General features: G+C 46.3%; 1 protein-coding gene across 3 annotated transcripts; it reads left to right on the top strand.

The window, feature by feature from the left end:
- The first annotated feature begins 1,026 nt into the window (after positions 1-1,026).
- Positions 1,027-14,549, top strand: LOC123104023 (ubiquitin carboxyl-terminal hydrolase 17). Of its 3 annotated transcripts, none has more exons than XM_044525742.1 (12): positions 1,027-2,445; positions 3,761-4,250; positions 4,331-4,419; positions 4,724-4,809; positions 4,889-5,051; positions 5,591-5,711; positions 5,836-5,993; positions 6,281-6,365; positions 6,536-6,748; positions 7,091-7,152; positions 7,235-7,371; positions 7,456-8,042. In XM_044525742.1, exons 1-12 carry the CDS (start codon positions 1,631-1,633, stop codon positions 7,923-7,925), a joined length of 2,889 nt encoding a protein of 962 aa, XP_044381677.1. In that variant the 5' UTR covers positions 1,027-1,630; the 3' UTR covers positions 7,926-8,042. The 3 variants fall into 3 exon arrangements, with proteins under 3 accessions (XP_044381677.1, XP_044381676.1, XP_044381678.1); XM_044525743.1 differs by adding an exon at positions 14,218-14,549 and having other exon boundaries at positions 1,031-2,445; positions 7,235-7,767; XM_044525741.1 differs by having other exon boundaries at positions 1,030-2,445; positions 7,235-8,042.
- The last annotated feature ends 10,159 nt before the right edge of the window (positions 14,550-24,708 follow it).

Below are 24,708 nucleotides of genomic sequence, written 5' to 3'. Positions count from 1 at the left end.
TAAATTACGATGCAAGCTATAATATTAAATGCGCGCTATACATATCGGATGCTATGATATTAATTGCGCGCTAAACATATCGGGTGCTCTACATTGGAGTAATCTATAATTGGATTGGCAGAATTTAATGGCATAGATTTGTTTTTGCCTCTGCATTGCACTATTGGCAATTAATACGTCCCGATATTATTTCAGGAGAAACATTAATGCCGAGATATACCCGCGCCCATCACACGGCAGCATGGAAATACGACTTTCGGGCGCGCCTCATCCAAAAAGCGTCAACGACGACAGATATCCAAACGCTCGGCTGACGACGCCTCCGTCCGTCACACCCGCGCGAGAACCAGGCTGTGGCTTCGTCAAATAGCCCCACCCACCGAATAGCCCCACAACCAGCAGCCCCAGTGACACGTGGGCCACCAATAGTGTGGGCGCCACATGTCATGGTCGCGTGTGTTTCTGGAGATGGTCACGGCCGGCTGTTCCGAAAATTCCCTGACGCCCGTGTGGACACTTGTCCGCGCGCCTGACTTCCAGCCACGTCAGTCAGGCTAGAGTCGTCCTCACCATCTCATGTTGCTCTCCGATCTCCACAAGAGGGAAAGCCCGTCCAAGTGGGCCCCTGGGTGAAAATGACATTTTGCCCCTTGACGTCCTAATAAGATAGTATACGGCATTTTTTTATACGCCGAAAAGAGGGATGACATCGCTGTGTTGTGTTGACCTCATGCATCGCAGCACTGACGTGAACTGGGTCATTATGCCAATATAGAAACAGAAAGCGCTTTGGGTCTACGGTCGTAGTACATCAGAAAAGATGATGCAAACTGCTGAACAGTCCCGTGGCAGGCAGATTCAAACCCAACAGTTCTTTTTGGTTTGATGAAAATAACGTGTGGATACTGGCCTGTCGAAACCTGAGAGAACGATTTAACAGATCGGATATTACAGCGTATAAATCCTTGCCAAAATAAAAATATTATAAATAAATGTATGCGACGTGTTCACAGCTTTTGAACGCGGTTAAAACCAGGCATTTCCTCGTTAGCCCGGGGTGCAAAGTGCAAAGAGCGCAACCAACCGCGTCCGGAGTTTCCCGCGATCCCTGTCCGCACGCGCTGGGGAGAGCCTCCCGCTCGCATCGGACGGCCCAGAAGCGACCGGCGCGCGCCGCCGCCGCCGCGCGAGCCCCCCTCGCGCTTACCCGCCGCCGGGAGGACAGAAAAGGAAAGGAGTGAAAAAAACAGCCGTTACTAGCGAGCGCGCCTGGCCGCGCCTCCACACCCCCGCCCCGCCCCGCGCCCCCGCCCTCACGTTTCCCATTCGCGCACCGCGCAGCCGCAGCCCACACCGCGCGCTCGCCTCGTTTCGGCGGAATCGGACGCCCGCGCCGCCCGCATTCTGGAGCCTTCCGCGGCTGCCGTTACCGGTCGCGGACGGGGACAAAAGCGGGCGAGCGCGTGCCCCAGCCCTATATCCCTGCGGGCGAGGCGCAGCAATTCGGCGTGCGGGTGCCTTGTTTCATTGCCTGCGTTCGGGTCCAGTGCGAGCGAGCGAGTGCGCGCGAGGGTGCTTCGGGCGGCGGCCGTGAGATCTGTGCGCGCGGGCGGAGCCGGGGGAGGAAGCGATGGCGTCGTTCTTCGCCGCGCTGGTGGCAATCGTGGTCGTGGCGCTGGTGGCGGTGATGCGGCGCGCGGCCGCGAGGAAGGAGGACGTGCGGCGGACGGCCTGGATCGCGGCGGATCAGGCCCAGTTCGCGGAGCGCGACGCGTTCTACTACTACGATCACCACGCCGCGCCTGACTGGACGGCGCCGGACGCGACTGAGTGTACGGCGCCGGATGCGACCGAGTGGACGGCGCCCGACGCGACCGAGTGGACGGCGCCGCAGGTGGCCTGGCCACCGGTCGAGCAGGTGGCGGCACCGCCGGTGGCCTGGCCGCCGGTCGAGCAGGTGGCGGCAACGCCGGTGGCCTGGCCGCCGGTCGAACAGATGGCGGCAACGCCGGTGGCCTGGCCGGTGGTCGAGGAGGTGGCGGCAACGCCGGTGGCCTGGCCGGCGGTCGAGGAGGTGGCGGCAACGCCGGTGGCCTGGCCGCCGGTCGAGAAGGTGGCGGCAACGCCGGTGGACTGGCCGCCGGCCGAGAAGGTGGCGGCGCTGCCGGTGGCCTGGCCTCCGGCCGTGAAGGTGGCGGCGCCGCAGGTGGCCTGGCCGCCGGTCGAGCAGGTGGCGGCGACGCAAGTGGCCTGGCCGCTGGTCGATCAGGTGGCGGCGCCGGAGGTGGCCTGGCCGCGGGACGTACATGTGGCCGCGCCGCGGCTCGAACAGGAGGCGACGACGGAGCCTACGCTAGCGGCAGCGGCGGGGAAGAAGGGACCGTGTGCGGTGTGCCGGACGCCGACCACGTTCAGGTGCAAGCGCTGCAAGGGCGTCAAGTATTGGTAACGGCACTCCAGTCCCACTTTTATTTATTTATTTATATGTTTTATTTATTTACTACTAGCATATGCAATTCATGTCCGATTAGAGCATGTATAGTAAGGCTTACTCAGCAGGCTATAGCATTTGCCAGCTCATCCAAATCCTACGTGGCAGAGAGAGAAAGCAGGAAAGAGAATGGAGCGGGCTCTCCTGCAGTCGCCCGGCTATAGCACGCAGTACGAGCAGAGCAGCCGGCTTGCAGCTCACACCGCTGGCGCTAGGCCGACGCTAGGAGATTCCACCCAATCGTGTTTATACCCAGCTTAAAGAACTAATAATTCAAAGCTTTAATGAAGCCCACTTAACAGCCGGTGTATAGCTAGCCTATTATATGGCTCGGCTTTAAGCTGGCTCTTTGATGATATGGCACAGGCTTACAGCCGGCTGTCGACGCTGTTATTATCCTTGCTCTTATGCTGCGACAATGCGTATGTTGACTGGCACAAAAAAGAATCCGTTTTGGCTGGTCTTTCGGGGCACCCTGTCACCACTGATGCCCTTCGTGAAAAGCCAGCGTTCCCAGTTATTTGCTTGCTGCCTAGAGCATGATAGGCTAGTGGCTTACACACACTGCCCGTTATGTGGAGAGTTTGTCATGATAGGCTAGTGGCTTACACACACTGCGCGTTACACGGAGACAGTGTGTTTCCCCTGTTATTTGCTCAGGGAAGACGCCTGCATTGCCTCCATCATCTAGCTAGAGTTTTCACATGATCAACTTAGTTAGTCCCAGTTTATTCTGAGAGTGGGTGCTGCTTTCAGAATATGGCATAGAGGCCAGCATGTGGGGCGCTCACATTGGGCTCAAATCATTGACCCCATTTATGTAGTTCAGTTTGACAGTTCACCAATTTTTTACAATGATGACGAGTTACTCTGTTTACTTGAAAGCCAGATGCTGTGAGTGCAACTTAATACTGCCTTTTATGTCAATGCTGGCACTGATCAATGTTTTTAAATTATGGGATTGATTGCAATTATGAGTTCAACATTTTGTAAAAAAAGTGTTTTATCCACATTTTTATCCAGCAGAGCACATGCATATAAAATGTAGCATTGGTATCAAGTTAGTTTTGTGATAGTCTATTTCTGTATGTGGGTACTGTCCCATCTATTAGTTATGCGCATCCTTAAATTTTGCTTTTATCCATGTTTGATAATTATATTTTGACGACTATCGCCAAGTATTTGACTACATTTATCCTTAAATGCATCTTCAGAGTTGTCATACTGCATAAAGTGTTACTTCCATAACTTCCCTTTTATTGGTTGCAGCGCCGTCAAATGTCAGATAGCTCACTGGAGACAAGGCCACAAAGATGAATGCCATCCAGTAAGTGCTGATGCTAGAGAAGACACCACAATAGAAGCTTCTTCCACGAAGAAAATTGGACGCACTAGCTCAGATGAAGAAAGTGTGGTGACTGGAGCCGAGCAAGCAGCTGACAGCAAGGAGATGCCCCATGAGAAGGCGTCCAATACGTCAGAGGCTTCTGAACAAGATAACAAAGAGTTCACATTTCCTCAGGTTACAGGACATGCTGAATCTGCTGACTGTTCGAGTTCTCCAACTTTTGGTAAACCGTGCAAAGTCGAGGGCGCTTCCATTAGTGAAAATGGCTCTCACACTCAGATTCCGGCGGCGTGTGATCCATCTGAAAAGGCTGAGATCAGAGTTGTGGTGCCAGATAATCTGCCAACGACGAAGAGTTTGGTCAGGCAACAAACTGCTCCAACAGTTGTGAGGCATAACCCATCGGAATCGGTAAGTAAAACTGGATGACGCATTTAATTACTAACATATACTTTTGTATGCTGAACCTAATGGTTATCTAAATGTGTCAGGCACTTTTTCCGTATGAGCGTTTCGTCAAGCTCTACAACTTTGACAAGGTGGAATTGCGTCCTTTTGGTCTTTGTAACCTTGGGAACAGGTAAACAATTAACTAAACTGTATAACAGCTGTTTTGGAACTAAGAGTGCTGAACATTTATGTGTATCCTATAAGTTATCATTTTGAGATTGTTATAACCTGTTGCTTTCAAAATTGTTTCCTTTAACGAGACAAGACTCCAGTAGCAGTATCTGGGGATTCATAAATCAAACTCATGCCTAAAACTTATTGAAAATTAAACATATTAGGGCACTTTGGTTTATAGCGTAAACAATTTATTGAATCTGAGTTTAGCGCTTCAATGTTGTTGTTTTTTCCTAACCTTCTTTTGTTTCTGTTTACAGTTGCTATGCAAATGTCGTGCTTCAGTGTTTGGCCTTTACTCGGCCACTTACAGCATACTTTCTCGAGGGGCTTCATTCAAAACACTGTAAGTTAATGCTAAACTCTTTCTTATGTTATTCAGCGCGTTCCCTTGAGTTACAGTATATTACTACTGTATTTTCTAGGTTCCCAAAAGGAATGGTGCTTCTTGTGCGAGTTTCAAAAACTAATTGTGGAGGGTAAGCGAGGACAGTCTCAATTATCACCTACCGGCATACTCTCACATTTGTCTGACATCGGAAGCAGCTTTGGTCCGGGCAAAGAGGAAGACGCTCATGAGTTTCTCAGGTGAGATTTTTGATTCCTCATTCTCTTGGGTTAAAATTCTATACCTCTGCCTGGCCAAAAATATTGTGTATACATAAAATGGTAAACTTTGAAGCTGAAATGATAGATGGTGGAATCCAAAAAATTCATGTATATAGTGATGGATGGATCAAGTTATGAGCAATAATGGGCTTATTTTCTGTTTGGATAATGTTGATAACAGTACGCCTACTATTTCTCTCAAAAAATTTGTCGTGCACTCATGCTAAATCGGATGCGCGCGCGCGCGCGCGCGTGTGTGTAAACCATTTTCTACTTAACTAGATGTATTGTTATTTTTGAATAATTGAAAAACAGTACTGTAATTTCCGTCGTAATAACAGGGTAAACCATTTTCTGATATTTGGACTAGTGCTGATGTTGGTATTATTAGTGCTATGCTAGTGGATGTTTGTAGAGGTGGTTATTCAGTATTAGCATTAGCATTTAACCTATTACAAGCCATATATTCTCACCATAAGACTTTTCAATTGAACTGCACCTAATGATAAGTTTAACAGGTACGCAATTGACACTATGCAATCTGCTAGCATGAAGGAAGCCAACGCAAATGGTGCCCATAAGTTAGCTGAAGAAACGACACTGATTCAGCTAATGTTCGGAGGCTATCTACGATCTAAGGTTTTCTACTTTTCTTCACAAATAGTACTCAACCTTTCCAATTCTATATTTTCTGAGTGCCAGTGTTGCATATCTAGTGTAACAACATCTTGCATTTTTTAAAGAGTTCAATATTCTTTCCTAGATAAAATGCACAAAGTGTGGGGTCAGTTCAGAACATTGCGAACGTATGCTGGATCTTACTGTGGAAATAGATGGGGATATCAGTACTCTTGAAGAAGCACTTCATCGATTTACATCTACAGAAGTCTTAGATGGCGATAATAGATACCATTGTATCAGGTTGGTACAGATCACTTCATGATGTGACTTTCTATATTTATTACATTCTTCGCATTTATCACTTCGCATCCCCGATGAAACTTTAGATTAATTGACAGTTATATAGTCGCAAGTTAGCAAATGTTAATAACACAAAGCTGTGATCACTTGATCGGTTTATAGTAGAGTTGAGGTTGACAATAAATGAGTGCATTTTCCTCCGGCCTAATCTTCTAGATGGTACCTGACGGGCTGACCATGTTTTTTCTTCGAACACTATTGCGTCTTAACTTATTTTATGTCATCAGATGCAACTCATATGAACGTGGCAAAAAGAAGTTGACAATATCAGAAGCACCAAATATCCTGACTATTGCACTGAAAAGATATCAGGTATGATTAAAAATCTTAGGTTGTTTTCACCACAAAATCTTCATGGACCCAACGATTTGTCACATCAAATTATGCTAGGTTGCTATATTTTTTGTGTTGGCGTTGGATCTTGTTTACCAAGTTTTCTTTGCTCTGTTTATGTTAATTAGAACCCTTTTTTCTTTTGACAGTCTGGTATGTTTGGCAAGATTAACAAGGCCATCAGGTTCCCGGAATACTTGAATTTGTCTAGCTACATGAGTACAACAGATGACTGTTCCCCTGTGTACAGGCTCTATGCGGTGGTTGTCCATCGTGATGTTATGAATTCATCCATTTCTGGTCATTATATATGTTATGTCAAGGACTCACAGGGAAAATGGTACGAAATGGATGATAGCCAGGTACTGTAACCTCATCTGCTTAGTGCACCCTTTTGCATATTGAAAGGTCAGCTGATTCATGTGTTGCTTATATCTGGATTTCGTTTTGAATAGTATAAAAGAGTACTCCCTCCGTCCCATAATATAAGAGTGTTTTTGACACTAGTGTCAATAACACTCTTATATTATGGGACAGAGGGAGTAGTTCTCTTGTTGGAAACAGTGAGTAGATGATGATTTGCTTTCGTTTAAACAAAAAAATGTCTTGCCCAGCGACATATATTCATACCATAAGAATTATTATCCATGTACCCATGTCAATCAATCTTGGTTCTGCTAAACAGTCTTGAGCGTTGTGTACAGGTGAAACCTGTTTCTCTGAAAAATGTCCGGTCGGAGTGTGCGTATATGCTGCTTTATGCAAGGTAAGTAGACCACTGTTATATCATGTATCGCTTTCTGATATGTATTTTTCTATCCTAAATTATGTCACATTAAACACATCAGGTGTTCACCACGGGCTCCAAGGTCTTTAAGGAAATTGATTATTGCTCAAGGCCTATCACACACAAGAAAAGCTAGGCAGACAGCAGGTCCAGCATCAACTTGTTTGGAAGGCCGGAGTCATTCTAGCAGGCACCAAGGTACGCAATCGCAGTCATGCAGGGATCATGTAATGAATGGCCACACCTACAAGCTGGTTACATCTGATGGCTCATCAAATCCAGTATTAGAGCCCACAAGTACAAGCGAGGGTTCTTCGCTGTTCAGCAGTTCTGATGTAGGGTCAAGCGGCAATTTAAGCAGCGATAATACTGACAGCGCAAAGAACCCAGGAAGCTCGGATCAAATGCACCCAGTCAGCACAGTGGTGATGCCTGAGGAGCATTCGCGGCAGATGTCCAGCTTGAACCCTAGCTCTTCAACCCAGTATGCTGATCAAGGTGAGGTTGACAGGCTGCACCAGCTCAAGCATCAGACAAGCAAAGGGGCTTGGGATGAGGGTTGTGAGGCCCCATCCTTCTTCTATGTTGACCAAGGTAAATACCCGGGTAGTAGTAGTAGTAGTGACAGTAGCAGCAGAAGTAGGCGTAGTATTAGCAGTAGCAGTAGTTGTAATTTAACAGGGCAGCGTAACTGTCGGATGGTAGGGGAGGTTGATCATGGTCCTGGAGAGGGCCAGGGGCATTTTAAGTAGCAGGCCGAATGGGCCAACCATTTTTGTTGGCACAGAGGGCTTGGGCTGTAGATAAAGATCGAGCATTTATCCTGTATGAACATGCCATTGCAATTAATAGAAGGGCAGTTCATACAAGCAGCCGGGCCGCGCCGCCGGTAGCTCTGCCAACGTGTCCTGCCGCTCCGCGGCATTCTACCTCCTCTCTGTCGTCTCCGCCCCCCGTGCTGCCGGCTTATCTGACCCCGCTGCTGTAAAACATCTTGCATTGTAGATGGTCCTATCGTGTAAGATCGCGCGAATCACCTCTAATTTTGTTTCAACTCCCTCTGTCTCATAATGTAAAAGTGTTTTTGACACATAATATAAAAGTGTCAATATGTGTCAAAAACACTTTTATATTATGGGACGGAAGGAGTAACTAAAAGTGGGAAAACAATGTTATTGAACTTGCTCGGGATTTCACCGAAATTAATGATCTGACTCTGTATTGGGAGAAAGAAGACAAATGGAGAAAATGTGTTGCACTAGTCTTTTCTCTCTCACCCTGTACAGAGTTAGGTCTAAAAAGTTGGTGAGACTGAACATGTTGAGCAGTACTGTTTTCCCTCAAAAGTTCTTCCTGAAAAGTATATGACGCCAATTTGCGTGACCTCACACCGTGAAAGTAGAAGCTAAAGCTCGATTAATATTCCCCCAACGAGGACAGTTTCTCCTCTTGCATCACGAATCTAGTAGCTCGGCCTCAGTCAGTCTCCAGAGTAGGAATGCCAGCCCAGCCCATCTTCTGTAGTATGTGTTCGGTACAAGCTTTGCCGGCCTGTTCAGCCCATGCTGAAGCAGGCCAGAGCCTTGTGAACGAGGCTCGTTCTTTCATTCTGTTTATGACACGTCTATTCACTAGTAGGTTGCCCTAAGAAAGTCTCTAGTAGTAGGTTAGGAATTTGCTTGGTCTTAGCATTGGATTTTCAACAAATTATTATGTCATATTCCTGCTTTTTATGTGTGATACACAAACATATTTTTTCTGATCATATAGGGTCATATGGTCATGATATAGTGACTTGGTGAAAAATCCTGTAAAATTGTTAACATTGGAGTACATGCCAACTGCTACTAGAGCGTATTGTTAGCTGTTTTGTTTTCTCTCCTACTAGAAGGTGAAAGGTGGTATCAAACTTTAACAAGTTTATGCATGAACAACACATGAGTTAGTTGTACGGTACTGCTATCAGAGACGGAGAGAGTGTGGCAAAAAAGAGAGACGGAGAGAGTAGTTTATTATGGGTTAAACTTGCATCAGCACGCATGGCTATGTGTATATGGGCGTAAAAACCCTACAGGACGGAGTGGTTGCCTGTTTACCTCATTTTACACTTACATATAATTCTTGTGTTGCAATTTCGGGTTAACAAAGCACAATGAAAGTGTAAGTGAGCTGATATGCATGTGTGTCTGCGTCATCATGGACTTGTCAATTAGCTTTTTTAGGTCACTAACTGTTGAAGATGGTACCAAAACATTAAGTCTTGCATAGTCGCATGTGCTTGTGGCCTTGTAAGCGCCCACATTGTTGTGTGCTGCCTCTAAAGTTGCATCTAAGATTATGGAGACGGATACTATACACCGTAGATGTTTGTCTACAACCAAAATCGCTTGGCATCTTCTCCGGTCTAAGAGGGGCCCTCTAACAATTTTCTTTGACAAAAGTAACTCGGTGGCCTTATGCGTGCGTCTACACATAGAAACTAACAGTAAGGTTCACTGATAAAAGAGATTATTTTATATTATGTTGGAGTTCACATTTGAGGCTAGTCGAACTACACACTATAGCCTTTTTGCCCTAAGCTTAGGGGTAGCAAGATGGTCCATGCTAAGAGCATCCATATTGTAATAATTTTTCAGCCTCTAAGGCTATCTCTAAACTCTTATAGGTTGCCTCCATACATTCAAATTTCATCATCGCCGCCTCTAAGCTTTGCGTCGCCATTAGCCTTAGGGCACCCATAATGTTTAGATGCATCATTGTTGTCATATGAGGGTTTAACTGGTGCAACCGCCAGCAAATCAATATGTATCTTTAAGTTTGGTAGGAGCTTATCATTAGAGAGTGTTTCCAAGTTTGTTAGGACCCTACCCTCAGGACTCAAGTATTGTATACTTGCTTTATAGTGCCCACCTCCTAGTCAGATAAGGCAGAAAGAATCAATTACTCTCCCCCTCGACACTTCTTCCCTTGCCTCATTCGTGTGACAACCCCTCTATGGTTGGAGTCGCATCACAAGGTCCAAGATTCCGCAAACGACTAGCAGAAACTTGTCGTCGAATAGATTGCCAGAAAGATGCCAAAGTGGACAACCTCTCTGGGACCATGCACGACATCGATCAACAGACATGAAGATACAACTTGGCAACCCTCAGAATGGAGAAGGGGAACATCCTCCGAGTGGTTGTACCATTGGCAAAGATGACATTAGCCATCCACCGCCTGACTGCTATTCTCCAACAACACGCAAAAGGCATACCACTATGTCACTTCAAGATGGAATTCCCACCTACGATGGCGAGGTCGACCGGTTGTCCTGGCTAACATGCCGCTCTCTCTTCTTCGTCGCACAACATACATCGGAAGCTAAGAAGGTGGGCATTGCCTCCTTCCATCTGGTGAGCGATGTGGTATGGCTAGTACAAGGATGACTATGGCCCTCCGTTATGGCATTCGTCGACCGAGTTGGTTAACACCCAATTTTGTCCACCATCCAGCATCAACGCTCTCAATGAGCTCGTCTCCCTCAAGTGCATGAGCATGGTGGCAGACTTAAACATGCAATTCGATGCCCTACTTGGTTGTGCCCCATGGCTACGAGCCGACCAACAGGTGATGATTTACACCACTAATATCCAAGAGACTCTCACACTTGATGTGCAGGTGTGGTGTCTGACTTCTCTCATGGAGGTGATAGGTTGGGCATGCATTTATGAACGTCATGCAAATTGGGCACTACAAGCTTCAAACCCAGCCAAGAGAGCATCTAATGCTTCGCTTCAAGGCCATGACATCCTCCCTGCTCCAAATTTCCTACCACCTGGAGGAGTGGTGGTCGCTTGAGCTAGGCGCCAACACCGTACACCGTCTCAGGTGGAGATGGTAGCATGTCAAGCCCAAGGCTTGTATTTCAATTATGAAGACCGCTTTTCTCCTGGTCACCATTGCAAAAGTTGTATACCATGAAGGTTGATTCGTTCCTCGATGGAAACAATGCAACCGCCAATGGCTGATGTCTAGAAGCCGTATCAATCTTCTTGATCCGTGGTCGAGATGGCTCAAGGAGGGGAGAAATGTCACGTGGTGTCTTAGCTGGTGCTACCAGCAATAGATCATATTAGGAAATCAATATGCATTTTTAGTTTGGTAGAATCTTATTTATAGAGATTGTTTCCAAGTTTGCTAGTCCTTTCCAACTTTGTTTGGATCCTATCCTTAGGCCTCAAATCTTTTGTACAAGCTTTATAATGCCTACCTCCTAGTCAGATCAAACAATTAATAAATAATCAATTGGCACCCCCTCTCGATACATCTTCTGTTCCTCTCTCGAGCGACAACCCCTCCTTGGGTGGAGTCACACCACAAGGTCCAAGGGTTCGGCGTAATACCCACTAGGTGAGAATTGACTCTATGCTAGCCCCACTTATTGCCTCTAAGATTTGTGAAAACACACACAGCCTCTTAGATGAACCCTACCAAATGGTAAAACAATGTACATCTCCAACCTTCTCGGGTAACTTAATCTAGACTTGACGGTTGGGGTCGCTTCCTCAGGGGCTGCCTCCAAGCTAAGTGGTGATGTTAATGTTCTTGAATTAGGGGTTGGAGCATGCCATTTATGGAGGCTGCCACTGAGAAGAGGGGGAGTGTTTAGAATCAACAAGAACCACACACCACAGATGCTCTTAGAGGATGCCTCCAACAACTAAAGAAATGAAATTGTTCCACCATGGAAACAAGAGGAAGATAGAAGAAAGGCCAGGACAAGAACGGTTACGGAGTAAATGTGGCACACCTTCCTTTTTAAAAAAAATTAGTAGGGTCCACCTTAGAGGCTGTCGGAGTTGCACACACTGCGGATTTTTTCCGTTTAGTTAGACGTGAAACACGCGGCTCACCTTTAGAAGTGGGCCTGCCTCTCTATGTTGTTGATGACATAATGCACTTTTCTTTAATTAGTATCATAATAATTCAAAGCATACCATGAGTCACACTTGCACATAGTAACATTGTCCTCACCCATTACAGCAGTTTTGGGTTAACCTTTTTACACGATTGAAGGAAAATAATGTATGTGAGTTGCCACATATGTGGGTGTGAACCCTTGTTGGCCTCTTTGAGCCACTGGGAGTTAGAGTGTAGGTTAAGTTGATAGAAATTAGTTAACAAGTGCGAATGATCAAATATAGATGCTAAGTCCAAAGCCTTATATGTATGCACTAAGTGGTCTTTACCCCCTCTAGATTTCACCCAAATTTTTTTCTTCTCGATATAATTTAATGAGATGTTTACTCATAACATATGTAAATATGTATACTTACAATAAAGCTAAGAATCAAACTTTATTTCATTAATAGACAATGTCATTGTCATTCACATCGATTTTTAGTGGAACAAGGTTTCATAAATGATTTCACTTCTTTGTATAAACTTCGCAGGTGCATGCACATCTATGATTTGCTTTGATTTTTTTAGACCTCTTTAAAATAACAACAGTTTTTCAAAGTTCATTGCATATACGGGTTCCACTTTTAGGGTTAGTGATTTTTCTTTGCCCTTTTTTTCATTATTATGCGCACTTACAGCGGCGTGGCTTAATTTAGATATACTGGAGTACATATATCAGATCCCTCTCCACATTAACCATTTTTTGCTACATATATCTATCCATTAGCACTGCCTGCTAATTAAGTGGTATTGTCTTATGGTGGTTTAATTATCATAAGTAAAACTGTTATATTGTATGTATGAAGTATGCTTCTGTTGGTTTATTTGTCATAAGTAAAACTTTTTAATTGTATGCATGAAGTATGAAGTATGCTTGTGTTGGTTTAATTGTCATAAGTAAAACTGTTTAATAGTATGTATGAAGTGTGCTTCTGTTGGTTTAACTGTCATAAGTAAAACTGTTTAATTGTATGCATGAAGTATGAAGTATGCTTCTGTTGGTTTACTGGTCATAAGTAAAACTGTTTAACTGTATGTATGAAGTATGAAGTATGAAGTATGCTTCTGTTGGTTTAATTGTCATAAGTAAAATGGTTTATTTGTCTGGATGAAGTATGCTTCTATTGGTCTAGTTGTCCTAAGTAAAATTGTTTAATTCTTTGTGTGAAGTATGCTTCGATCTATTATACATCCCAGAAATCAGAAATTAAGTGTAGAGTATGCTCCAAGCTAATATATTGCAAAGAGTAGCTTTGTTTTCCAGTAGGGCAGGGAATAGTTTGTTGGTTTGTGTTATATGTCTTGAGTACATTTGTAAATTATAGTGTTCATAGAGAATTCTTCCTTGGATAAATTGGTAAGTTAATGTAGTTTTGAGAAGTACAGGATTGGCAGATTTCTGCAAAGAGTAGTAGTTTTGTTTCTCAAAAAAAATGCAAAGAGTAAAAAGGTTTTTTTCCAAGAAAAGGGAACAGTGTGGATGGTTTGTGCTATATGTTGCAAGCAGTATATATAATGTAGTGTTTACAGAAAAATCTTTTCCAGGATAAATTTATAAGTTAATGTAGATAGTTTGGACAAGTACTGGAGCAGTAGATCTCAATATATGTTGAGACACATCAATACTACCTGTTGGCTATTGTTTTGGCTGTCAAGTTGCTTTTGTCTATAGACAACACTTTTTTACCAGTCAGAGAAATTTCCACCCATTTCAAATATGTATATAGAAGAAAAATGGGCCAGCCCATTATTGGTTGTCATGTGCGAATCTCTGACTATTTGTAGCCCGGTGCGGAAAACAGAAATTTCCCAGTTGCAAATCTTTTCCAGGAAAATTTATAAGTTAATGTAGATAGTTTGGACAAGTACTGGAGCAGTATATCTCAATATATGTTGAGACACATCAATACTACCTGTTGGCTATTGTTTTGGCTGTCAAGTTGCTTTTGTCTATAGATAGCACTTTTTTACCAGTCAGAGAAATTTCCACCCATTGCAAATATGTATAAATGTCTTGCTCAGGAACCCCACTCTAAGATTTCATGTTGCTGCACCCCTCTACTCAGTTGAATGATTAGCCGTATTATTATTTGTGTGCAGGTGGCCTGTATGGATATCAGGACCCAGGATACAGTGCGCATCCCATTTAGCCCAGGAGACAGGAGTGTAGATCTAACGTCTTGGGGTGGGAAGGTCACGACGAACCATCAAGAGCTTCAAACAGGAGTTTTGTGAACTTCATTCAAGGGCATCTCCATTTTGAAAGATCAAGCTTCTTCCATAACAGGACATCTCCATTTCTGATTGGTACTCCTCCACCCAAGTTTTTCGCTAGGTGGAGTAACCTAGAACTATAATATACAGTTTTTGTTGTTGTTGTGACTTGTGAGAGAAACCTAACAATGGTCTGGGGGTGTAAACCTGGCACCTAGCTGCACCTGGTTTAATGTTAAGAAGAACTTGTCAACAATGCGCCATGCAAGACCAGCCTGTTGAGGTCAAGACTGGAGAGCCCGCTGCCGCTGCCGCTGCGCATGCAGCAGCAGCAGCGCACTTAAAGTTGTAGGCTTTACATGCATAAATATGGCCCGGTCGCCTGTTCTGTGAGGCCTAGTGCTAGCTACGGCTGGCGGGCTCGGGTAGGCCTGCATGGATTGGCATGCATGGGCGCCGACGAGATAGGCAGGCAGCTGGTGGGGGCACGGACCGGTGGTGCCTGGTGATATCTTATTTTAGTTCATCTCGATCTCGGAGCTTGTGTGTGGGGTGTGGTGGGGATACCGAAGAATCTGATCGTACTCGTCGGTCGCCGGTGGGCGCTGGGGCTGGGGGCTCTGCATCCATGATTCAGGTCCGGCGCCGGCGCCTGATATGGTCAGAGGCTGGCCGGGGATCATTTTTCTTTCGTTGTTTTTTATCTGGAAGAACCGGTGAGGATGGTTGCTGTTGCTGCATTTGGCCGGTGATGATGGCTCGTCTGGCCGCCGGTCGATCACTCACGGCCCTGGGAGGCCATGGCCGGCCGGCTGGGTCGCCATGATTTCTCGCCTTGCTCTTTGCTCCCTGGGGGCCACTTGGGTAGTACAGTAGTATCATGCTGTTGGCGTCGCGTACATGATCCTGCACGCGGGGGGTCAGCAATATTATGAGGTGTACCCCCCGATCTTGCATGTGTTGAGAAGAGATGGCCCGTGAAAGCTGAGCTTAAGCTCGATCAATGCATGGAGAAGGAAGTCTCCTCGAATCAGGTGGCCAGCACAACACCATAGCTGATACACTACTTGATAGGATAGGTAAGTCAATCCAGCTTCTGCTATAGGAGTATATAAGTTTGTGTGGGTTCGATCTGAAGCATGGACGGTGACCAACAAGTTTGATTGATCAGCGAGTGAGGCCATTATGAAAGAATGTTGCATCGACACTATACTAGACAGGAGTACCCAACACTAACAGTAACTAAATTGTAGGCGGCGTTAACAGAGGGGCGATCGTACGCCGGCCGACCCCTCCAGTCCCGAATCGAACCCTGCCGACAGACACTACCAGCAGAATAGATCACTGTGCCGGCACATACAATGAACAAGAGAACGGAGTTATTTTGGCGCTAGCTGCAGCCGGTGGTGCACAAGTCAAGCAGTATCTATCTACTCGTGGTCCTGTGATTAATGGACATCGTGTATACTTGTAGTACGCACATGCCAAACAGTCGAAGTGCAGGACTGGGCCGTCTGCAAGTACACTTCTGGTGATTAATTACGCTAGAGCTAGATAAGAACTATACTGTAGGACTTGATGTCAAGTTGCGTTCTCAATCAAGAGGGAAAAAAGGTTGCGTGCATGATCCCACGCATGAAGACGACCCAAGGAAGCAGGTGACCGCAGCACACAAATAGCACTCGAGGATGCCACGCCGGTCACTTTTCGGGGCACCTGGACTGGATGAGCCACGCACGCATGCATCTGAGGACGCATCGCATGCATGGGGCAAATTTGATAATTTTGGCCTGTGAACACAGTCAATTCATAAAATGAACTGTCCTAAAATTATTTCACACGACCGACCTTTTTAAGTGGCGCCCGACACGCAGGCGTCATAACCTACGGTGCAGCGTCTAGCTCTGGGGTGTTGCATTTCTGTTTAGCATGGCAGCCCCTGGACCCGCACCCAGCAGTGCAGCGCCTCAGAGCTAGGCACCACACATGTAATGTGTAGTGCCTAGCCCTTACGCGTTGCACTGTCTGTTACTAGTTGGCTGACCCCCCTCCCCAACTTCCCCCACACACACCGCAACCCCCCAAAGCATCCCACCCAAGATTTGCCCCCTCCCCCCCTCTCAAATCCTTTCCCAAATATTCCAAATTTAAAGATTTTGTCCCTGGATTTCGAAGTCAAACCCTCCCTCAAGGTAATCTTCTCCAATCCCCTTGTTTTGATCCAAGTAATGTTAACAAATTGCTCATTTCTTGCTAGTTTGGGGAAACCCTAGTTTTGTATGGATCTAGAGATTTGCATGGAGATGTGAGATGTTTGTTTGCCAATTTCCTATGATTAGGCTTGTTAGTATGTTAGGGTTATTCTTATGGGTGTTCTTATGTTGGTGATAGGGTTAGGGTTGTTGTTTCATATATATGTTAGGGTTTGTATTCCGTGTTAATCATTGGATTAGTACTCATGGAAGAAATGTTACGTTGTGTGTTTGTTCATCATGGGGACAAAGACGCCTTCTTGAAAGGCAATATTGAACCGGCCCCGGATGAGCTTGACATGGTGTTTGATAATAGTCCTAATTATGCGGAGCTTTTGGAACAAGTGAGGAAAGATTTGAATTGGATGGACCCTAGTGGTATCGTTGAGTTGGAGAGAAGGCATAATGTTGGTTTTGGAATGCACATCCATTGAAAGACAATGCGTCTCAACTCAGAGCAACGTTGGGTTGCATACAAGGAGACGGTGGCCGAATCACTAGACAAGGCTCTTGAGTTATTTGCAACAAAGAAGGTTGATTCAAGTTTGCATTTGGACTTGAACCGGAACCCCTCCCCTTTGATTGCTAGTAGTCCCCCACCCTTGAACCGAGATGAAATTATTGAACCTCTTTTGACCCAAGAAGTGAGGCCAACATTGAGCCCGTTTCCAAACAACCAATATGAAGCTTTGCAAGAGGAGAATGATGAGTATGCGGACGATGACAATGAAGTTGATCTCCATGACAACAATGTGAGTGATCTTGACAAATATCATTTGCAAGAGACAATGGACCATTCCATCCCTTATTCCCGTGGCTATGCATCGGATTCAGATGACGAAGGTCCCGATGAACAAGTTGATGAGGAGGGGTTCACGGTGAAGGAGGCCAAAGCTTTCGAGAAGGTATTCGGTCGGGATCATCGGACTACATTGTTCAAGGATGTTAGTCTCACGGATGAAGCCGTGGTAGATGGTGGCCAAGGTATATCTCTTGGGTTTAGGCCAAGATTTCACTGTGATTTGGATGACGACAAGAATGGGATTGCTAAAGGGTCTAAGTTCAAAACCTTCTTGGAATTAAAGATGTGGCTCGATAACTACTCGGTTACGCATTATCGTCCACACAAGGTGGTGAACTCGGACGTCAACGTGTGCTACACGGTTGCATGTGCATGTGAAGATGAAAATGTCCGTGGATTATGCATGCAAGACCATGGAAAGGAGGTCCCACTTGGCACGTAGTGAGTTGTGTGCCAACTCACACGTGCCGAGGAAAAAGGGTGGATGGCAAGGTTGTGTCCCAAGACCACAGACAACTCACGTCCAAATTCATCGCTTACCGGCTCTCCAACTCAATATCCACACTTCCAACAATGAGCATCCAACATGTCATTGACCTTGTGAAAGCCATCTTTCATTACAAGGTGAAATGCGGCAAGGCATGGAAGGCGAAGCAAGCCGCATTTAAGATGTTGTATGGTAGTTGGGAGGAAGCATACAACCGAATCCCCAGGTTGTTATTAGCCATGGCCGCCACAAACCCGGGCATGGATTATGTGGTCGAGCCTCAAGGGGAAAAACAACGGTTCATGACAGAAGGATAGTCCGAGTATTTGGCCGTGCATTTTGGGTGTTCGAGCAATGCGCGAGGGCTTTCGAACACTGTAGGCCGGTCATCGCCATTGATGGCATGTTCTTGACCGAACAATACAAGGGCACCTTGTTGGTTGCGATAGCAAGTGATGCAAATAACCAGGTGTTGCTATTGGCATTTGCTTTGGTTGAGGTGGAGAACAATGATAATTGGGAGTGGTTTTGCGTCTTTTGAGGACGAAGGTGTTACCCGCTCAGAGGGAAATTTGTATCATATCGGATCGACATCAAGGAATTCTTAACACGGTGGAGATTGACATTCTTGGGCATGCTCTGTTGCTCCATCGATGGTGCATGAGGCACTTTTGTTCGAACTTCTATAGGGCATGTGGCCTTAAGGAGTTGGCTGATGATCTTCAAGATTTTTTTCTCGCTTTCTCCGACAAGCGGCTCACCACTTTGTTCAACAAATTGCTCCACACAAAAAACTTGTTCCTGGGGGTCAAGACTTTCTCAATAGGCACATTGAATACCGGAACAAGTGGGCACGTGCTTTTGATGAAGATGGCCGGAGATACGGTCAAATGACAAGCAATATGGCCGAATGCTTTAATAGGGTGCTCAAAGGTGCATGTGGATTACCCATGACGGCAATAGTTCAATACACATTTGACAAGATGAATGTGTACTTTCTAAAGTGCTTGGTGGAAATAGATGCACAGATAGCGGGTGAGAACAAGCGCAAGTACAAGTACAAGTTCCCACCCAAGGTTGATGAATGGTTGGAATTTCAATCACGGAAGACGGACTCACAAGAAGCTATACTATATGACAATGAAGAGTGGAAGTACGAAGTGAAAGATCCAGGAGGAACCACAAACGATGGCCGCTAACATGGAGGTCGGGCTTTCAAGGTCTCGTTAACACGGTGTGATTACTCTTGCGGGAGGCCATTGTTGCTTCATCTCCCATGCTCACACTTGTATACCGCCGGTCGCGTTAGGAATGTGGACGTCCATCACCCCCTCACCATGAGGGAGTCAGAGTTCTCAATCATGACGGTCAAGAAAACATGGGCTCCCCGCTTTCACCCATACCTTGACCAATCACAATGGCCGGAGTACCATGGAGTTCAACTATGGCCAGATCCGGAGTTGAAGATTGTTACACGGGGTAGACGTAAGACAAAGCGTCTTAGAGGCGACATGGATAGATGGGGCCATGCTGGCAGACGCGAATTGGGCAACGACCAATTCCAAGAGCCTCGTGAGAGCTCCCATTGTGGGGAACGCAAAGGTCATGGACACAACAAAAGAAAATGTACCAAACCAAGAAAAAGGTCCAAGAAAAATGATGCAAGCACAAGCCAACAAGGAGCTACACAAGGTAGCCAACCAAGTGGTAGCCAACAAGTGCCAAGCCAACCAAGTGGTAGCCAACAAGTGCCAAGGCAACCAAGTGGTAGCCAAACTTTTCGTTCAACATATCTCTCTGGATAGCTCTACCCAGGCGTGCAACGCCTTAGAGCTAGGCGTTGCACTGCATAGTGTGGCGCCTATCTTGGAGGCGTTGCACGCCTGCGTAGAGCTATTTAGAGAGCAACAGAAAGTTTGCACCCAGTTTGGGGCCAAAAATTTTCTAAGTGTTGGTGTGGCGCCTAGCAGGGAGGCACCGCACTGTGTTGTGCAACGCCTCTCTTCTGGGCATTGCACTATACAGTGTGGCGTCTCGGTGCTGGGCGCGGCACCAACACTTGGTGTTTTTTGTGCCTCAAACTGGGTCATTTCAGGCACATTTTCAGGGACATATACTTGCATCACAGAATAAATAGTAATGATCATCGCAATGACATTTTCAACACCTCTTCAACTTCAACAAAGACAACATTTCTAAGAGTGACCATCACTTCAAGTTCAACATCACTAGGAGATACAATCACTTCAAGTTCAACATCACTAAGAGCTACCACCACTTCAAGTTCAACGACATAACAAGTTCGACATAACAAATAAAGGACGACGACTACTTCCTTCTGCGCTTATTGGCTCCTCCCCCTCCTGTTGGCTATCTTCTTCGCTTTCCTAGGACGAGCAACCCGCTCTGGCTTTGGCTCCGTTCGTCCTCCTCATCCACATAGGCATCCAAAGCCGCCATCCGCGAGGTTCTGACCGTCCTCTTGCCTCTTTGGGTGAAGTCTTCAGGTGTGTATTTATTGATTCCCCTCCTAGGCTTTAACTCGTATGCTGACCGAACTTGATAGGTCACCAAGGTCATGTCATCATCAACCTATTACAAAAACAAATGATATGGAGAAGACCGTGTGTGAGGATAAAGTTAGCAATACATCAATAATTTAATATATGCTATTGCCATACCTCTTGGGTGACCACACCCACATCCTCATCCTCCAAAGGAGCACCATGGCCAGAAGTGAGATATGATGGTGTCGCCGACCTAGACCGTTGAGGTGACACATACTCAGGGTCACGACAACCGACAAGGTTCGATAGCCGCCTTAATCTTTGGCCCTGGCGCTACAACATGTATAAGTGAATGAGATATCGAACGCAGCAACACATGTTACATGGAAAATTGAAGGAGATGTGAACCTTAATGAATGCTCGAAGTGCACCTTCGCCATCGCTTTTCCCAACCGGGGTTTTCTCCAGAATAGTCTCAGTCTCACCGACTGCTTTTTTTATCTGGGCACGCTATGAATAGAAACGACATTAACGTGTTAGGCAAGCGAAGATGTGAATAGTGCAAATGAGAAAGCAAAAAGGGGAAATACCACAAAGTTCATTATTGGAGCTGTAGGGACTGAGGTGCCTTCCCTGACTAATTTGTTGTGCTGGTGCTGGGTTACCTCATCAAAGACGATGGGATCTTGCAAAATCTCCTCAGCATACGCCGGCTTGCATACCTCCACACGGGTACTTGCAAGAAAGCATGTGAGATAGTTGTTGAAGACAATATGACAGTGCTCACGAAGTTGGGCTCGTTTTCCAACCTTAGCTTTCTCCACACTAAGCATGAACTGTACGATATACTTCCTGTGATGCCTGTCCCAATCATTGACCTTCCGCTGCTTTCTCCTATCCAACCTACAAGTTAGAAACAGAATATTAGCACCATCGAAACCGCCGAGAAGCTGCTAAGTGCTCAAGGTTAATTATATCTTACCCATGTAGCAACTTGTCCGTGTCCTCCCACTCCGGCGGGTGTGGCTGGAACAAACCAAATTGGCGGTACACCCAATGTGACAGGTGAAGCTCAATTGCCCAGTTGCATATGAGTGGGCACCGCATATGCCAAAGATCCCTATCCCTAGTGCACATCAGATTCAGCACGAACTCTCTAGGGTTACCAAAACTATCCCCTCTTCCATACGGCTCCCATTCCACCTGCAACATAGCATAGAATGCAAAATTGATTTTGAGTTACGATAGAAGCATGAGAGTCACTTATACAATGTCGAGTCGCCTGCTCAGCCGTAATCATGTCCAGCTCGGTCTTGTACAACTTGTGCATTACCGAGGGATCATCCGTCGTCTCATTTACCACATCCCACTTGTAAGCCCAAGTGAGGAGCCATAGTGGGTCGTCTTTGTTGTCCCAATCCTCGTACTTCACGGTCTTCGGTCGTCCAACCGGCAATCGCTCCTAGCTCCATATGGAAAGTGCAAGCATACAACCACCAATACCTCCAGATTTCCTACAACAGGCGTCATCCAACAGCACATAAAAGAGAACATGGTTGAATTAACAGGAAGATTGCATTGATAATGTAGCAATGAAGTGAAAAATAAAACACTTTCTACCTGTCTATTAGCCAGTGTCGCCGAACCCCAACTCTATTTGCTATCGAAGACGGTCAACGCCTTCAGCCACATCCATGGAGCATTCTTGCCTGTGCCATCAGCAAACATAGTCCTGGATATGACGTACCATATGTAGACACGAGCATATGTCTTGACCTCATCCTCATTAGCTTCCTCGGGGCAAGTAGCAAAGTTCCATGCAATCTAGCCGAAAGGAGCACCGGCTGCGACTCTTTCCTTCTTCTTGTCTTCCGCTTCTGGTTCCCGAGGCTCCGGAGGAACCATACCGATAAGGGCATGCATCTTCTCGCACCACCCATCAGAATCGGTGCTCATACATAGAGGATTCCCCTTGATAAGAAGATCGGTGATCATAGCAATATCCTGGAGCGTCACGGTCATCTCCCCGGTCCGAAGATGGAAACTGTGTGTCTCTGGCCTCCAACAATCAGTAAGCGCGGTGATTGCTGCAGCATTGAGTCGTGGCATCGACCAGCTGACCAACTGAATGAAAGGGAGGAGTCATGTCTCCCTTACATATGGTGTGTATCGCTCATCATAGCGCATCACCCCAAGGTTGACCCAGTGAGGCCGAATCTTCAGAGGTTGAAGCTCCTACAAACAAGCAAATCAAAAAAATTACATATGGGGCATTTGTGTTTGAAATAAACACGAAATTCATAATACCGGCCACTTTCTTTCATTATTACCTGCTGCTGCACCGACATAGCGTACGACAGGTGTTGATGGTCCCAATGATCATCGAGAAGCCAAACCATCCTAACAATTTCAAACAAAGCATTCTTGTCAACATGATTATCTTTTCAATACAAATAAACTAAAGCAGGCCTACTATATGCAAGATTCAAAGCATATGTATCCAAAGCATTCTTGTCAATACGAATATAATTTCAATACAAATAAACTAAACTAGGCCTACTTCATGCAAGATTCAATACAAATATCTTTTCCATAGAAATAACATGTCAACCTATGTATCCAAACCATATCTTTTCACTAAAATAAACTAAACTAGGGTTGCAAGATTAGGTATGTAATACATGCAAGATTCTAATACATGCAAGCTTCTAATCTAATCAAATCTAACAAGGGTTCCCCAAATATTCAAAATAGCATACATTCTATGGATAGAAAGAAGGGGATCGGAGGAGAGTACCTTCTAGGATGGATTGGTGAAGAAATCCACGGACCAAATCTTCAGATCTGAAGGATTTGGGAGAGGGGATTGAGAGGGGGAGAGTAGGAAGCTGCCGGCACCGCTGCTCTGTAACTTCTAACTGGAACGAATGGGGTGGGGTGGGGGGAGGGAGAGCGGGCGGCTGCCTCTAAGTCAGAGTGCAATGCCTAAGGGCTAGGCGTTGCACATTACATGTGTGGCGCCTAGCTCTGAGGCGCTGCACTGCTGGGTGCGGGCCTAAGGACTACCGCTGGACAGAGGTGCAATGCCCCAGAGCTAGGCGCTGCACCGTAGGGTGTGGCGCCTGCATGTCGGGCGCCACTCAAAAAGGTCAGCCATGTGAAATAGTTTTAGGGGTAGTTCATTTTGTGAATTGATTGCGTCCACATGTTAAAATTGTCAAATTTGCCCATGCGTGGTGGCAAACTGGCAAAGCGAGGGGAGCGATCCAGCCCGCGTTGCCTTTCTGTGCCCGAGCAGCCAAGCAACTACATACGCGAAGACACAAAGCATCGGCATTCGTCAACGCAACGCACCGCACCCACTGTCACAACCAAAAGCTCGTAGATCGGGAGAGGATTCCCCCTCTAGATTCACCATGAGTCAACTGTCTTCTACTGCGCAAAAGCAACTCATTAGTGAGGTGAGGGCTGCCATAGTCCTCGGCTTATCTTGGTCGGGCTGGCAGGCCAACCATTCATCTCGGATATTGTTTTTGAATGCGGCGATGGCTTCGGCTTCGGAGCTGTCTATGATATAGTTCTTCTTGGTGAGGAACCTGTTTCAGAACTTCTGGACTGATTCGTGTGACTGCTAGGTTACACGGCTGAGGTCATCAGCGTCCGGAGGTCGGATGTATGTGCCCTGGAAGTTTGCCCGAAAGGCATCCCCGAGGGCCTCCTAGCTGCCAATAGAATGAGGAGGCAAGCTGTTAAGCCAATGCCTAACCAAACCCTTTAGCTTGAGCGGGAAATATTTAATGGTGTGGAGATCGTCTCCATTGGCCATGAGTATATGGAGAAGGAAGTCTTTGATCCATACTGCTGGATCGGTGGTGCCATCGTTTGATTATATATTGATGGGTTTGAACCCTACAGGGAATTGATGTTCCATTACCCTATCTGTAAACCAGATCAGGTGGGCTGGACCTTGGAATCGGGTGGTGTCCCATCGGAGGTCGGGTGAGAGCCGTGTGTAGGCTTGATCTCGGGCGCGGCCGTTCCTGTCCATCCGGGTGTCATAGACGTCCGGCCCTACGGGCGCGTGTCCTCTGGATCCCTAGATGGACCAAGGAGGTGCCCTGTTTGCCTTAATGTGACATCGAGCGCCATGAGGATCAAGGTAATCCACGGGGTCTTTGCCATAAAGGTGTGGTGGCCGGTCGTTGAGGTTTTCCCGCATTGGCCTGTCCCGACCTCTAGGTGGTCGGTCATGGTCATCGCCGAGCTCCTCGTCAAACTCCGACAGGAGACACCTACGTGGGTATCATGTCGGTGCGCTACAGCACCGGT

Source organism: Triticum aestivum, chromosome 5A (assembly GCF_018294505.1).
Source record: "Triticum aestivum cultivar Chinese Spring chromosome 5A, IWGSC CS RefSeq v2.1, whole genome shotgun sequence".
NCBI classification, from domain to species: domain Eukaryota; kingdom Viridiplantae; phylum Streptophyta; class Magnoliopsida; order Poales; family Poaceae; genus Triticum; species Triticum aestivum.
This window is presented reverse-complemented; position numbering and strand designations above follow the sequence as displayed.

What these genes read in the sequence shown, in the direction of transcription:
- LOC123104023 (XM_044525741.1), top strand. Translation starts at nt 1,631, where the DNA reads ATGGCGTCGTTCTTCGCCGCGCTGGTGGCAATCGTGGTCGTGGCGCTG. An exon ending in TGCAAGGGCGTCAAGTATTG is followed by an intron (nt 2,446 to 3,760) that starts GTAACGGCACTC and finishes TATTGGTTGCAG; the next exon opens with CGCCGTCAAATGTCAGATAG. An exon ending in TATATGCTGCTTTATGCAAG is followed by an intron (nt 7,153 to 7,234) that starts GTAAGTAGACCA and finishes TAAACACATCAG; the next exon opens with GTGTTCACCACGGGCTCCAA.